The following is a 16,039-nucleotide window of genomic DNA, read 5'->3' as shown; positions in this document are numbered from 1 at the left end:
ATTGCTAGCCATCTTTTTTCCCAAGTCTATTTGGGTTGATACATTTAATCAGAAAGACTAATAATCCCCAGGCTTTGCTTATACAATCAGTCATGGCTTGGTTTTATTTTTCCATGGCTTATTGATTAGCCCATGATTCAGTGCAAGCCATACTGCAAATTTCATAAGCAGATTAAGTATGTTTTGTGAAGCAGCCATTTTCCACGGAAACATAACTAATTTCTGCAAGTAAAAATAAATAATGACTGTCTGATAGCCTGTATATCAAGATGTTTGTCTTTTGATAACATCAATAAAATATTATGTTTTAATTGACCTTTTAAAAAAAAATGATGTTAGACTGCTTAGACAATAATATTCCAAATTAGTTTTATATAGTAATTTAGTGACAGTAAAGGATAAGGAAGTAGATTAGTATGTAGAGGGAGGGAGGGGGAAAGGGAGGGAGGGAGACAGAGGGAGGGAGACAGAAAGAACAAGGTATATTTTCTGTATTTATGGAAAGAATCAGTGTTTTTCGTTTATTTTTAATCAAATTATCAGGACAACAGAAACTAGTATCCTAGGGAAGAAAAGTGAAAAAGGAGAATTTTTTCTCTGAAGAATAAACTCTCAAAAATAACCAACAGTTTCAACAGCTAAATTAATTGTATCCTAGATTTTCAAAAAGTTTACTTTCCTCTGAGCAAAGGGGAATTTGCAATTTCATGGTGATTCAGAAAGCACTAGACTTTAGTTCTTTTCATATACCCAATTCAAATGATGCACATAATATTGTGCTTTGTTTCTCTGTAGGAAAGTACAAAGGTCAGATAAATGTGCTGCATGTTAATGTGAACTGTCCTTCAGTGTTGAGGGTGGGATATTTTCAGGGCCAGCGATGCCACATTTTTCCAGGCAGACTTAAAACAAAGCCATCATGGTTGTTGTCAGGATGGAGGCTGGGGGATACACCAATTAGACTTGAACCTGCTTCTTCTTCCTTTCTTTTTGCCTTTTATCTCCCTCTCCCAGCCTTCTCTTCTACTTAACTCCTCTATGTCAGTGGGAAACATGTTTCATGGCATGATTTGCCCAGCAGAAACAACAGACAAATTGCTGAATCTGACAGAAAGAACAAGGGCGTTATTATGTAGTGCACTTGAGTAGCAGTTGTTGTCCATGTCAAGTTTGCTGACAATTCTTTAGCCTAGTAAAATATAGACTGAAAAAAAAGAAGAAGAATGGTGGAAAGAGTGGCAGATAAACAATGTACATTCACAGCCACCAGGAATGCTAAGTACTGCTTCTCAAGACTGCTTGAATATGCCAAAAGTGAGAGAAAGAACTTAGTTATCTGTACAGTAGAACCACCAAACTCTGCAACGGTGACACTGTTTTCTCCTTGCTTTTTCACTATCTTCAAATTGAGAATATAAGATCTTAACAGAGTTGGAACCAATTATAATACCGTTTAATCCAATTCGGATTATAGGAGCTCAACCTCACATCCTGCTAACCACTACACAAAGATGTCCCGCTAACTGTATTTAAAGGACAGATCCTTGTGATATTCTTTGTCTTTTCCCCAGCCTACCGCAGAGGCAGTTTGAATATATCGTTAGTTGTTTTGTCAATAGATGTCTTTCATCTTTTGCTGCGGTTGTTGTGCTAACAATTTAGAACTTGGCCTTAGTTTTAGAATAACTTTATTGTCACTTTAAATGTACATTAATCAGCATACATTAAAATGAAATTTCATTGCATACAGCTCTCAAAGAGGCATCATCTCCAATATATACTATATAAATATAATATTTATATAGTTATAGTTATTTATATAGTTTATATAAATATGATAAAAATATAAATAAATAAATAAATAAATAAATAAATAAATAAATAAATATGCATATACCCACATATATTATATGACTCAGAGAAACAACACAGTCTAGTTCAAATGTATAAATGTACATGGTGAGAAAAACGAATGTTGTGAGTTTACCAGATGGATGGCATAGGGAACAGAGCTGTTACAGAATCAGGTAGTCCTGCTAGAAATACTTTGGAACCTCCTCCCAGAGAGGAGTAACAGAAACAGACCATAAAGTGGGTGTGGGGGGTCTTTAACAATGCTTTGAGCTATAAGCAGTAATCCTGAATAATGGGAAGCAAGCTTCCTATAATCTTCTCGGCTGTTCTTACCACTCTTTGTATGTGTTGTGGCTCCGTTACCGGAGCCTGTGTCATTATCAGGTGAGGACTCCGAGAGTGAAGGGGAGGAGTTGGCAAGGCCTCCCTCTCCAGGACCCTTCTCTCTGGCAATGCCTTTGGTGTCCGCCGAAGGGCAAGAGATAGGGCCAGGGCCAAGCACGTCCACGCAGCCACAGATGGACAGTGATGAGGGTAATGAGTCTTGGCTAGACCCACACCAGCGTCGCAGAGATAAGTGTGCGCAACAGAAGAAAGGGCGTGCCCAAGATTAGGCTGAGTCACTGGACCACACCCCACAGGATATAAAAGGGAGCGTGGTGGCCAGTCAAACCTTGTGGCGAACAAAGCTGAAAGCTTCCATGCCATTCTGCATTGCCGGACTTTTGCTTTAAGACTGGATTATCTCTGGACTTGATTGTAATTATTGAGCTGTTTTCCTTTGATGTATCAGAAGTGGGGAGAAGTTATCTCTCCTCTTTGTAAATAATAAATTCTTGGCAGGCAGCCACTAAGTTGTTGCCAAGTTCCGTTATCATAAGGAAAAGGATTTTGCCGGCTGGTTTGGTCTTTAACTCCTGAACGTCTGTTGGTGTGTGTGCGTGGGGTTGGGGAACAGAACAGTATGGACTTTTTATCTAAGGCACTGCTACCACCAAACCAAACAGTGATGCAGTTTATTAAAACACTCACAATCATGCCTCTGTAAAAAAATTATAGTGCCTCCTGATATAGTCAGTGATGTGGTCAGGATCTTGCAATTGGTCAGATCTCATTAACTATTTTAGATTGCTGAGGACATATCTCCCTTCCCAGTCACTAATTTCCAGGCCCATTCTGCGTTTGGCAATAGGAGATTCTGATTCTTTTAAACAAGACTGTCCCTCTGTACTGCCTTTAATCACCCAAAGGTGCTCCATGGGATTATGAGATTTCAAGAAGAAAGAGATATCTCTCCCCACTTTTATTATCATCTCTGACAAATATTCCCAGGATAGCAGATATTGAAAAGTGGCACGAAAAGAAGAAAGGTAACTGCTTATCTAGCAGCTCTTTGATCCCATGGATTAACCATGGAATCAGAATCTTGCAGGTAAATTTAATCTCCTCTTTACCAGCACCTGTCAGTAAGCTCCCCACCCGCAACCCCCAGGACCTAACAAGCACTTGGGAAGAAACACCATGAAGCAAGTGAGTTTCCATTCTGCTGGATTCCATCTGGTTACAAATTAGGTTCAGCCCGAGTTAGCTTCTGCGCACAAAGTCAACCAAGTGCAGGACGTACATTGCCTGTGCTCATTAAGGCTTAGCAGACTTCCATCTGCTCTTTCTGTTTCAGGCAATTCATCCCCAATCTCCCAGCAACATGAATGCAGGACTGTCACTCTGAGGTTTTTTTGGTTCTTTGATTGCATTCAGAGTCTTGAGTAACATGATCTATGCCTGTTGGTTCTGGCTCATCTTATGACAAGGCCTATTCTCTTTGTCTTTGCCATAGACTACTGATCATATAGGCTTGGTAACCTTTACTTCAAATATTCAATCACAGCACAGAGATACACAGTACTGCCTGTCAAACACACGGTTATTGAAATTAAAAAATAGATATGTATACACATGCACATGTGTAAAAAGGAGACATGGACTACTTAAAAATGGAGAACATATAAACTTATATTTTGAATGATAGCAAGATAATGCCACACTCTGAAGTTCTTAGGAACTTTTTTTTAAAAAAATGGTTATGAATTACAGAAGTATAAGAAATTAAATGAAATGCACTACAATTAAATTCCACAGCTGTGGTGTAAAGCAACATCAAGTTTATGAAGGCTGTAATTTAGTCTCAACTTTAAATACAATAGATTGGAAATTTGTTTGAAAATCCCCATCCATAATACAACAAGAGTCTTAACTGTAAAATTTGACATTTTGTGTAACAAATACACTCATTTTCATTACTGCTGTACAATACAATGACTAATATAAATGCTCACTTAATGTGATTTCATTTCATTATAACTCTGCATATATTAGCAGAACAAAGAATCTGTAAAATATGGATGTGTGTATGCAAGTAAATTGGTTTGGATTTCAGATTAGATTCCATAATGATTGCGAGTTTGGCTTCTAGAGGATTACCCTGCCTTGTCCTTGGAACACTGACAAATGAAATGCCAACCATAATGTCTTTCTGTGCTTTCTCCCTCAGGACATGCATGTTATCAGCACTGATGAGAATCAAGTGTTTGCTGCAGTTCAGGAATGGAACCAGAATGATACCTACAACCTTTACATCTCTGATACCCAGGGGATTTACTTTACCCTGGCTTTAGAAAATGTCAAAAGTAGTCGAGACCTAGAAGGCAATGTGATGATAGACCTGTATGAGGTATGTGAAAACAGTGCATATTTTCATCTCATGAAAATCATTAGCTAAGGTTGAAGTGCCCTTGATCTGTAACTGGAAATTTAATTGGATGTGTAATGTAATCTCTACGTGAGGAAGGAATATACAAAAATAATATTTCTCCAGAGTTACATTCATCTTTGCAATCAGCATTATATATCAATATTGGATATCAGTGCACAATTGTAGTACTGATGTTGATTTGTACATCTATAGATAACTTGGTTTCATCAGCACTCACCTCTATCTTCACCTCTAAGACAGGGCAAAAGCAAATTCTGATCAGTTGCGTTTAACTGCCGAATATAGGCAGTTCTTAAATATGTAGATTTGCATGAAGTGATTTCTACACACTTATGAAATTTCTTCACCTAAAACAGAAGTGGGCAATACTTCTGTTGTGGTGGTGGATGGGTCAGAAATGTATGTGCACATTCATAGGCATATACACTCAAGCATATGGAGTTACCACCTGCCTTGTTACTTAAGTACACGGATTCTCTTCTCACATCTGCATCTGGAATGGATCTAACTGAGCAGGGACCATGTTTCATAGTTCAGATACTGTAGAAATCACCCATAATTTTTTTGAAGAAAAGCCATACCTGGGTTCACTTAAATACACAATAAAGACTATAATTGTATTTTCCCCACCAACCTACGTAGTATTTGAGAGGATAGGGTCCATCTCTCTCTTCCATACTTTTGTGAACATTAAAGAGATTTTGGTGGACTGATTGTCTTAACATCCTATTTTGAGCATCTATAAATAGTAAGCACGCTCAGTAAACCTGGAGAAAGCCTTAAAGGTCAGTGTTTAAAAGCAGACGAGTGTGGGTGAATAAGCAGGGCATTTCTTGACTACAGTGAAGAAAATTTCTTTCACAACAATATATTATTCCGCCATGCGCTTTGGCAAGTTGTTGAAAAGCTGTTGTCTTCTATTACCATCAGATTAAGGAGTGGTTTTGCTGCATTATGTAAAGATGTCCTATAGCTCAGAGGGAGAGGGAGGGAGAAGAAAAGGAAAGATCGAAAGAAAGCCTCTGTTTTATTAAGCTGACATTCATAGCAGTCTGGATTGAAATTGATGTGATCAGACTAGTCATGTCGCATCTGTTGATTGCCTACATAGAAGGAATATTGGCTGACATTGAACTTGGCAGAAACCATTTCCTTCACTCTGATTGCTCTGGCCAATTGCTAGGATTGCTATGAATGATGAGTGTTTAAGAATAAATGAAGAGAAAGAACAGGTGAGAGAAGAAAAAAAATCAGTTGATAAAGTCGGGAGAGATAGGAAATAAATATATGTTTAAGAGTTATAAAAGCCTATATGAGTGAGTTTATTTATTTTATTCTTTACATTTTGTTCTCTTTGACTTTCTGTTGAATATTTGAATGAATATTATGATTTATAACAAGTCATTCCATTCAATTCATTCTGTCATTTTCACGAAGAGGCACATTTGGGTACGGAAACTGCTTTTTAATCATACACATACTTGAAAGAGCTATTTGGAGACATACCAGACAAGTGTGTAAGGATGTTTGTTACAGATGGGGCTGGGTATACTGGCATTGCTCTCTACACGTTTGTGTTCCTTGTACTCTCCCCTTGCCCTCAGTCAAGTTCTTGTTTTTATCCAGAAGATCTTAAGGAAAAATATTCTTGGATTTGCAAAGATGTAGGAAGTAGTGCCATTGTACATGACTCTGCCTTCCATATACTCACTTTAGATATCAGTCATATGTGAAGAATTTAAAACATTTTGAGGTAGTCTATGCCACTAACTATTAACAAGGAAAGTTTTTTTAAAAAACAAAAAACAAAAATACATTTTTATATACAGTATAACATTGGAGTGATTTTATTTTTTGCACTAAAATGTGTATGGGCTGTATTGAAGATACTCATGAACCTGTTCTTCAGTCATAATGTTTAATCATAATTATTGCTCAATCATTTAGTCACTTCCAATTCTTTGTGATGTGATGTACAATCGTACTCCAGAACTGTCTTTTGGTAAATGAGTTATTTTCATGCTCATGATATCATGATATCATACCATATCATCAGTAATGGTATCTAGGTCTCAGACCCTGCTACGAATCCTGGGCACTCACAAACCACGCTGCACGAAATCTGCTTTAAACAGGTGTCTGGTTTATTCTTCGCCAGGTTCACAGGGCTCAAAGCTGAGTTCAATGATTGATAACACAAAGTCGGCGTTAGAGCTTCCAGGAAACAGCTCTGTTTAAATATGCGCGCCGTACAATTATCCAATCCCCACAGCCACTCCCTGCAGCCCGTCTCATCATCCAGACGTCTTAAAGGGCCCTATCCCGGCCGCGAGGTGACCGCCCGCCTACTGAAACCTAACACCCCCTCCACCGTGTATACATTATTCACGCCCCCTCCCTCTCGCAGCCCACAATCATGGTTTCCAGAACGCGATGGCCCATCTGGTGAGTTCTGCTTGATTCCCCATGGTGGCGAGCGGGGAACGGCTCGACAGGCGGCTCCCTCTACCAGGAGTCCTCCTGTAAAGAGAAAGGGAAAGGTTAGCGGTAATCTGACACAATTACTTTCTAACGTTACCCGGCTTGAGGGGATGTTTTCTGTGATACTTTTTCCGTAATCGTTCTGCCTGTATATTCTCCGCCGGAACCCAGGATGCCTCCTCCAACGGATAGCCTTTCCACTGGACTAAATATTTTAGCCTTCCCCTCTGTATCTTGGAATCCAGAATGTTTACGATTTCATATTGGTTATCACTTGATGGCCCTGGGCGTTCTAGGGGTTCACGTATCTCATTCGCCGGTTTCAGCAGACTGCTATGGAACACCGGGTATATCTTACCTAACAATGGAGGCAACCTTAATTCCACTGTTACCGGATTTATGACCTTGGTGATAGGGAATGGCCCGATGTATTTGGGACCTAATTTCTTACTAGGCACTCTCAATTTGATATACTTAGTAGATACATACACCTGCTCCCCCACCCGAAAAGGTTTATGATCTGCCCGCTTTCTGTCGGCATATAGTTTGTATTCTTTCGCAGCTTTCTGCAACGACTGTTTAACTACTGGCCATAGACGCCCAATCCGAGCCCCCCACTCCTTCGGGGTAACCTGTGCGTGGTCTTGTACCCCAAGTTCTGGTATCGCAGCAATATCCCGGCCGTACACCGCCTGAAACGGTGTAATTCCAATGCTTCGGTGTACCGCGTTGTTGTATGCTACTTCCGCAAATGGTATGAGCTCTGACCAATCAGATTGCTGATAGGAAACATAACAACGAAGATACCTTTCTATCATCGCATTAGCCCTTTCCGCAGCCCCATTAGTACTGGGGTGATAGGCCGAGCTCAACCCTTGAGACGATCCTATCAGTGTGAGGAATTCACGCCAAAATCGCGCTGTGAATTGTACTCCTCTATCGGAGATAATCCTTTTGGGAACTCCATGCAGCCGATATACATGACGTATGAACAATTGCGCTAGTTTTCTGGCTGATGGTAATCCCTTACACGGAACAAAATGGGCCTGTTTAGAGAACAGGTCAATTATCGTCCAGATGACCGTATGGCCTTTGCTATCAGGTAGATCTACAATAAAATCCATTCCTATTTCGTCCCACGGTCTATTAGGACATGCTACCGATTGTAGGAGACCGAGCGGCTTGCCAACCTTTGGTTTTGAGATGGCACACACCTGACAGCTCTTTACATACTGTTCAACATCCTTCTGCGTACGGGGCCCACAGGTCGAGAGCAATCCACCTCCTTGGGCGGCCGGGCCGTGGTTTCCCCAGCATATCCATGGTGCTGGGACCGGATGAGGCAGGATACCCCCAATCCCCTTCATCCTCCTCAGTCCATCGTCTTTCCCTCCAGCCCTCCACATCTCCACCACACTCCTGCTCTTCCAAGGCTGTCCCTTCTGCCATATCCCCCTTTGCTGCAAAGCCACAGGGACTCCTCACCTCTTGCGAAAAGGAACCAAGCGCTGACTTTCTCTCGGCTTGTTTTTTTAAATCTGTTATTGAATTGCATGTTTGTCTTACTAATCAAGGTACTCACAACAATTTTATCCAGCATGACAATTCAGAGGCACTGATTTTCTTCATTCAATTCTTTAAATGATGCAAATTTTAGAGCCATTTGATGACCAAGAATACCCTTCCATTAATAATCTGTCTCTTTCTTGGCAATGTTATTATTTTGCTTAGATTTGTCACAAGTTTCCTTAATTCATGTTCAGTCACTATCTCTCCAGATTTTGGAACCAAAGAAAGAATGTTTGTTATTACTTTTACTGTTTCTTCACCTATTTGTGGTTTTATAGTTTTTTCCTTTAGCTTCAACACGAGATTATTTAAGTCTTCCCCACTTAAGGATATCATCAGAATATCTCAGGTTGTTGTATTTTTTACATATCATATGTCTTTTACTTCAATATTTTTATGATATGTTCTGAAATAAAATTAAATAGAATATGTGACAGTATTTAATTCTGTCCACCACATCCCTATTTCCTCTTTGAGCCAGTTAGCTCTCCTATATTCCATTCCATTCTAACTGTTACTTCTTGATCAACATAGAGTTTCTTCAATTTGCAATTCAGGTAGTTCAGCACACCGAAATTTTTAAAGGCTGTTCACAATTTGTTCATGCAGTCAGAAAACTTAATATTTGCCTTAAGGCAAAAACTCTCTTGGCTTTTCCATTATCCATAAGGTAGTTGAAATGTAATCCTGGATGCCTCTGCTTCTGAAACCAGGTTGCAGCTTTGATAGTTCTTATTCCATATGCTGCTGAAGTCCGGGTTGCAACATTTTGAGCATTATTTTACAAGGATGAGAACTTTGGGCAAGTATTTGGTGGTTGGATTAGTCTTTACCACTACTATTTTTTTTTTAGATTGGAATATAGATTGACCTTTTTCAGTCCTGCAGCTACTGCTGTGTTTTTCATATTTGCCTACAAACTGCAAACGGTATTTTAAGAACATCAACTTGCAAGATTTTAAGCAGTTCTGCTTGTATTTTGTCTACTCAATTAGCATTGTTATTGACAATACTTTCTGAGGCACATTTAACTTTATTTGCTAAAAGTTACAGTTCTACATTGATCATTGTACTTTTGTATGGATCAGTGATCCATCTTTGTGAACAATATTCTCTTGATTTCTATAATTTTTATATATATATATATATATACAGTATATTGTATATCGCTTTTTTTCTGCAACTCAGGTTCTTGATTCCTTGCATTGCTTATTTAGATATTACTGCAGTCCTCTTTTGTTTATACCCACATAATTATTTTTTTCTTGTTTACTATGTACATGCAGATACAAAACCACGGAATTTTATGGGAGAAGCATACAGTAAACATGCATATTATACTATATTTCAGCAAATGTGAAATAACTTCTTTATTATCTGAAATAAAGATGCAAGTTTAAATGTACAAATTTCATTACTTTTAACATAGAAAAGTATGTGTATGCTTTTATCACCTGCCTGCAACCCTAAAAAATAATAACATGGTGCCAAATGCTAATTAAAACTGCTTGGTATCCCATAAAGCAGAAACCTTTGTATTCTTCTGCTTTCTAGATGTCCTCATTTTCTATTTCCTTTCACCTTCCTAAAGCTAGACTTTAACAATCTAACTTTAAACACTGGTAATATTTTCTAGAACTACAATACCTAGCTGTTGAATAATAATTAAACAACAATGGCTATGAAGATAAAATATCTTTAAGTGTTGTTGGCCATGCCAAGGAAGCAGTATAGGATGTAGTAACTAGAAATTCCCTGCTGAAAGACAGAAGGAGTCTCTCCCACCCCACTTACTCTCTCGTAGAAGCAGCAATTTACCCAAAGGCAGAATCTCATGCTGCTGTAAATATTGGGCAAAAAACCAAAAGATTTATTTGATCTTAAGGGAAACTAGAGATATTGGAATATTGATTTTTAGCACAAAGACAAAGTCAAGCTTTTCTGATGAATGAAAGTTATTTTTCATTTCTTCTCCCTTATCCGTTCCACTTTTATTCTCAGTGAAATGAATTGTTCCAAAAATTTGTGGACTATTTCTCTTTTGGGCTTCTTTTGTAATTATGGAAATATTAATCCAACATAACAGGAAAATATCAGATTGTGAAAGATTATCATCAATCGTTTGGTATCATTTCTGAAGGGAAAAAATGTGTAATTTGCTTCTCTTTCCATTGCGTTATTTGGAATTACTGTATAAGACTCGATTACAGTTTGACAATTCATGATAAAACAAGGTATAATAAGAGGAAAGAGTGTCCCTGGCTATTTTTTGTTTCCTTATATACAGTTGTTTTAAGGAAGAATCAGACAAATTTAGGAAGAAAGAATTAGCAGAACCTATTGAGCAAAATAATAAATAATGCTATGCAGAAAGATTCTACTGGGTTTTTCCCCCTACTGGGTCTTTCAATTTGCTAAAAATTATTTTACAATAAAACAAACAATATGCACCAACAAACCATATAAACAAGTCTATAAAAACTGGTTAAAAGTAAATTAACAACAAAATGAGAAAAAAGCAAAATATAAAGGTTTATTACATTTGAATTTACAAATTGAGCAAGCAAGCAGTTTAAATGTTGAAACAATATTGCCTTCACTGCCTTTTGAAAAGTAACAAATTAGGGCAGCCTTGACTAAAGGGGAGAGACAATTCAATAGGAATGGGGTAGACACAGGAAAGACATTTTTCCCTTGCCTTTTGGGTTAAGTGTTGGGACCTAAGTCAGGCAAATTGGCCAAAAGGAAGTGATCATAAAAGTAACCAGGAACCATATAAAAGTGTTTAGATTGAATTTGCACTTTAAATTGTATTTGAAACCAATGTAGCATCTCCAGAACTCATAATATATGACTGAAAGCATATAGGAACTATCACGTTCAAGCAAATAAATTGTATCAACTTCAGTTTCCAGTTCATTTTCAAAAGAAACAGAATAATATTGCAGTAATCCAATCTCAAGATGATGAGTTATGAGTTTTTGTTTCCAGGGCTCCCTATTTCATAAACAGCTACAATTAGTTGAACTGGACAACCATATAAATCATATAAAACTGTTTAGGTTTAATTTGCACTTTGAATTGTATTTGAAGCTAAAATAACAGATATGAAGCCAGTGTTTCCACTAGGATTGACTCCTAGTCAGCAACCCCAATTCATAATCCATACCCATCCATTCATAATGGAGTAAAGTCATTGCAAAATAGTGCCATCTCTACTTGCAACCCTCCAAGTGGCCCAGAACAATGCCACTAATAGTATCAAACACCTCTGAGAGGTCTAATAGGATCAAGAGAGCTGATCTCTCTACCTCATGGGTCTGAAAAAAGTGATCTATCAAAATAACAATCTGGTTTCCGCCCATTGCCAGGCCTAAGCCACAACTGAAAAAGAACAAGATATGTATGGTCTACTCTGCAACTATTGTAATTATACCTTCCAAACTTTTATATAAGATTGGAATTGGTGTTGTATAATAAAGTCAGATCAAGAAATGGCTTCTCAGGGAAGTGCACAATATTGTCTCCTTCAAAGGAGCTGATGCTTTCCCTTCTCCCAAAGAGTTCCTAAATGCACACATAGAAATACACACACACACACACACACAGAGATGCACCCACAGATAACCCTGTCTACCCAAACACAAGTGAGCATGATTTATATGAAGGTGTAGAATTTATATTCAATGACACACACACTTTTTTTTTACCATCTACAAGCTTAAATAAAACTCCGATGATTGTGACTGCTTTTGTCCCAGTCATCTCATCAAAATCTACATTTTGTTTTTTATGTTCAACCCTGCAACGTCTTCTTCTAACCTGTCTGAATCCGCAGTAGTTTCCATCTTATTTTTTTTACCCCAACCTCTGGTAAGTAAGAAATCTTTTGATGCAATTTTCACCTCGGAGCCTGCTACATATTCATTCTGTATGCTATTTCTAAAGCTAGATTTGACAGGTACCAAATGCACACACAATTTGTGTCAAATTTATCTTGTTTTTCAGCCATGTCAATTTCTCCTAGGTAGCAGGGATAAAGGGAATGTTCTTGGCTAACAAGAAGATTGACAACCAAGTAAAAACTTCCATCACCTACAACAAAGGCAGAGACTGGCATTTGCTGCAGGCCCCGGACACAGATCTGAGAGGGAACCCAGTTCATTGCCTCCTAGTAAGTGAAGGTTTATGGGCATGAGGGAGGGAAAAAACCCTCTTCTTATTATTATTCAGTGACATAGCCTCTTTCCCCACAATTTTTTCATAGAGGGCTTTTTTTTTTTTCAGGCAACTTTTTAAAATTTTTGAGTTGGAAATGAGTTTATTTTTCTTTTCACTATTCTTGAACATTGAAAAGGAAACTAGATCATTGCCTCCTACCATAGTAAGTGATGATTTAGGCATGAGGAAAGGGAAAACTCTCTTCTTATTATTTATATTATAGATGGAAATGAAGTTATTTTTCTTTTCACTAGAAAAGAAATGTCTGTTCTTGAACACTTTTGTCCAACTGAATCTTTTATTAGTCATATTTCTATGCCGCCCACTCTCCGAGGACTCTGGGCAGCTTACACCAAAGACAGTATACTAAATAGCATATTGCCCCCAACAATCTGGGTCCTCATTTTACCCACCTTGGAAGGATAGAAGGCTGAGTCAACCTTGAGCCGATGAGATTTGATCCGCTGATCTGCTGAACTAGCAGTCAGCTGAAGTAGCTGCAGTACTGCACTCTAAGCACTGTGCCACCTCAGCTCTTTTGACAACACAGACTAGCCAGTATGAGTCAGGGCAATAAGGGTGCAAGAAACAAGCCATTTGTCTAAACAAATAGGCTTGCTATATTAATTTTTTATGGTTAACCATGGAACCGAGTGCAGATAGCATTATCGGGATAAATTGTCCCCTTCATAAAATAGTATTATTTGTTGGAATCCGGGAAATATGCTTTCTCTGTTACAATTCCTGCTGTCTGGAACAGCATCCCTGCAGAAATCCATTTGGATCCCATCTCAATGACATTCAGAAAGTAATTGAAAATTTAGCTGCTTTCTCAGGCTTTAGGACAGAATTGTGCTTGGGGTTTTTAAGGGTCTTTTATTGTTATACAGGTAGTCCTGACTTACAACAGTTCATTTAGTAACCATTCAAAGTTATAATGGCACTGAAAAAAAATGACTTATGACTGTTCTTACTACCATTGCAATATTGTCATGGTCATGTGATCAAAAGTAGGATGCTTTGCAATTTATGACAGTTGCAGTGATCACCTTTTGTGGCTTTCTTACAAGCAAAGTGAATGGAGAAACCAGATTGACTTAACAATGGGGAAGTCTAATCACAATCATAGTACTAACTTAATAACGGCATTCACTTAACTATGGCAAGAAAGGTCATAAAATGGGGCAAAATTCACTTAACAAATGTTTCATTTCAAATCAGAAATTTTGGACTCAATTATGGTCATAGGTCAAGGACTACTTGCATGGAGTTTGTTATCTGGATTATAATTTGTTTCTTTTAAAAAAATAGTTGCTATTTTATTTAGAGAGAGAGCACAGCCTCCAATTATACTGAAGCAGAATTTGTTTTATTTTTGTACCAGAAGCAATAAGATAAACCCAAAAAGGATGGAAGAGGTGCTTTATGGTCTTATGCAGGTCTTCGAAATATAGCAGGTCTTCGAAATTGTTATGACATATGCATGTTAATATACAGTTAGTAAAGTAATAGTGGTGAATATAATAGCATTCTTGAGTTAAACAAGGAGTATAATAACATTTCTGTTAAGATGTTGCTTTCTTCTAACTATCCTTGATGCCCAGTGGTTTATTACCTTTTTAATGCCCAAATTAACATTAACGTATAGCTGGTAGTTTATTTTTGACTTGAAAAGTGTATTTAAGAAAAGTAGTTTGCTTGCCTAACATATAATTTTTATATTCATATATTGTAACAAAAATGTTGGCTGCCAGTCACACTGTTTGAATTTCTTTCAATATCATGGGTAGGATCCCTTCTAAAAAGGAATCAAACAATGGGAAGACCATCTTTTAATTTCCATGACAAACTATTCACTTAGATACACTCTAATGAAGATCCATTTTATTCTTTCCTCTCTCAAAGACATACAAATAAACATTGCTTTGTTGTCAGTTTTCTAACTCTCTCCTGTCAAATGAATGGTAAATGGACCTGATCACAGCACTTCTCTTAGGTAATGTGTTCAGGCAATTTTTCCCTTGGAAAGAGTGACAGATGTACCTTGACCCTTCCCTTTAAAGAGGTCACAACAATATGGGTCCTGAACAAATGGTCTAATGTGAGATAGTATATTAGTGAGGATGAACTTGGAAGAGATATGTCAACCTTGGAAAAAGTCATTCTCAACTTCCTCCTTTTTCCTGGCTGGCTCCCAAATTCTGATACCATTCCCTCTTCTCTAGAAAGGTTTGTCTGAAATCTTGTGAGCCATAAAAATACTTACTGAAGAATGGATAGTCCCTTTGCCTTCTTTTTATTGTTGCAGTCCACCTCTTTTAAAGCCATAGGATATGTATGTGCAGAAGATAGAGAAAGATAATTCATACACTACCTGTGTGGTCAATTTATAAAAATAAAATGAATAAAATAATGGAGAAAATGTTTTTCTGATATATACTGTAAATGTTGGAGAACATGGACAATTATGTAATTCCCAGGAGTTTACCTTCGATTGGATAGCTAATGCCTTAGTTTAACTTGAGTAGTTGCAGCCAACATCCACATATAAAGAATAAAATAATAAAGAATATAAAGAAGAACATAAAGAATATAAAGAATTCTTTATATTCTTCATATAAAGAATAACCATGTATTTATCTGATGTATATACTTAATGTAATAATATAAACATATTCAACATTGCCTGATTTTGGCAGGAGTAACAAAATAAGATTCCTGAAAAAATAGCTGTGATTTCTGTGAATATTAAAGTGTGTTTATTTAATTTAATTCCAGTTCTGGAATTGAATGGAATACCTTTGATCTAATTAATGGCCTTTCCTGTTGCTGTGCCTGCCCTCTAGAACAGCATCCCCCTGGAGATCTGGATGAGTCTGGCATTGTTAGCTTTTTGAAAATCATTAAAGAACTGAATGTTCCTGCAGGCATTTGGGCCAGGAGGTTAATTGAACCCCTTTGTCTTTGTGATTTGGAAGGGAATAGGTTTTGTTTTGTTTTAATCTCAGCCATGTGTAATAATACGATTTATGTATTTGGTTTTATGAACAAAGTTGTTTATTTTTAATTTTTTGCTTTCAATCTTTGTACAACTTCCAGAGTCACCTTTGACACAATTTGTGTAAATACATCAATCAAATT

The 16,039-nt window shown here is 37.5% G+C and overlaps 1 protein-coding gene across 6 annotated transcripts in view; it reads left to right on the top strand.

Annotated features, from left to right (window-relative positions):
• LOC117678686 (VPS10 domain-containing receptor SorCS1) overlaps window positions 1–16,039 on the top strand; it is a 415,591-nt gene that overhangs the window by 332,526 nt on the left and 67,026 nt on the right. For all 6 annotated transcript variants that reach the window (XM_087872866.1, XM_087872863.1, XM_087872868.1 and 3 more), the window contains exons 9-10: window positions 4,406–4,585; window positions 12,705–12,851. In XM_087872866.1, coding sequence (XP_087728992.1) covers window positions 4,406–4,585; window positions 12,705–12,851 — 327 coding nt within the window. The remainder of the gene's footprint in view (window positions 1–4,405; window positions 4,586–12,704; window positions 12,852–16,039) is intronic.

This window comes from Pantherophis guttatus, chromosome 6 (assembly GCF_059756535.1).
Source record: "Pantherophis guttatus breed Tessera chromosome 6, ASM5975653v1, whole genome shotgun sequence".
NCBI lineage: Eukaryota > Metazoa > Chordata > Lepidosauria > Squamata > Colubridae > Pantherophis > Pantherophis guttatus.
Note: the sequence above shows the minus strand (reverse complement) of the source record. Positions and strands in the feature narration are given on the sequence as shown.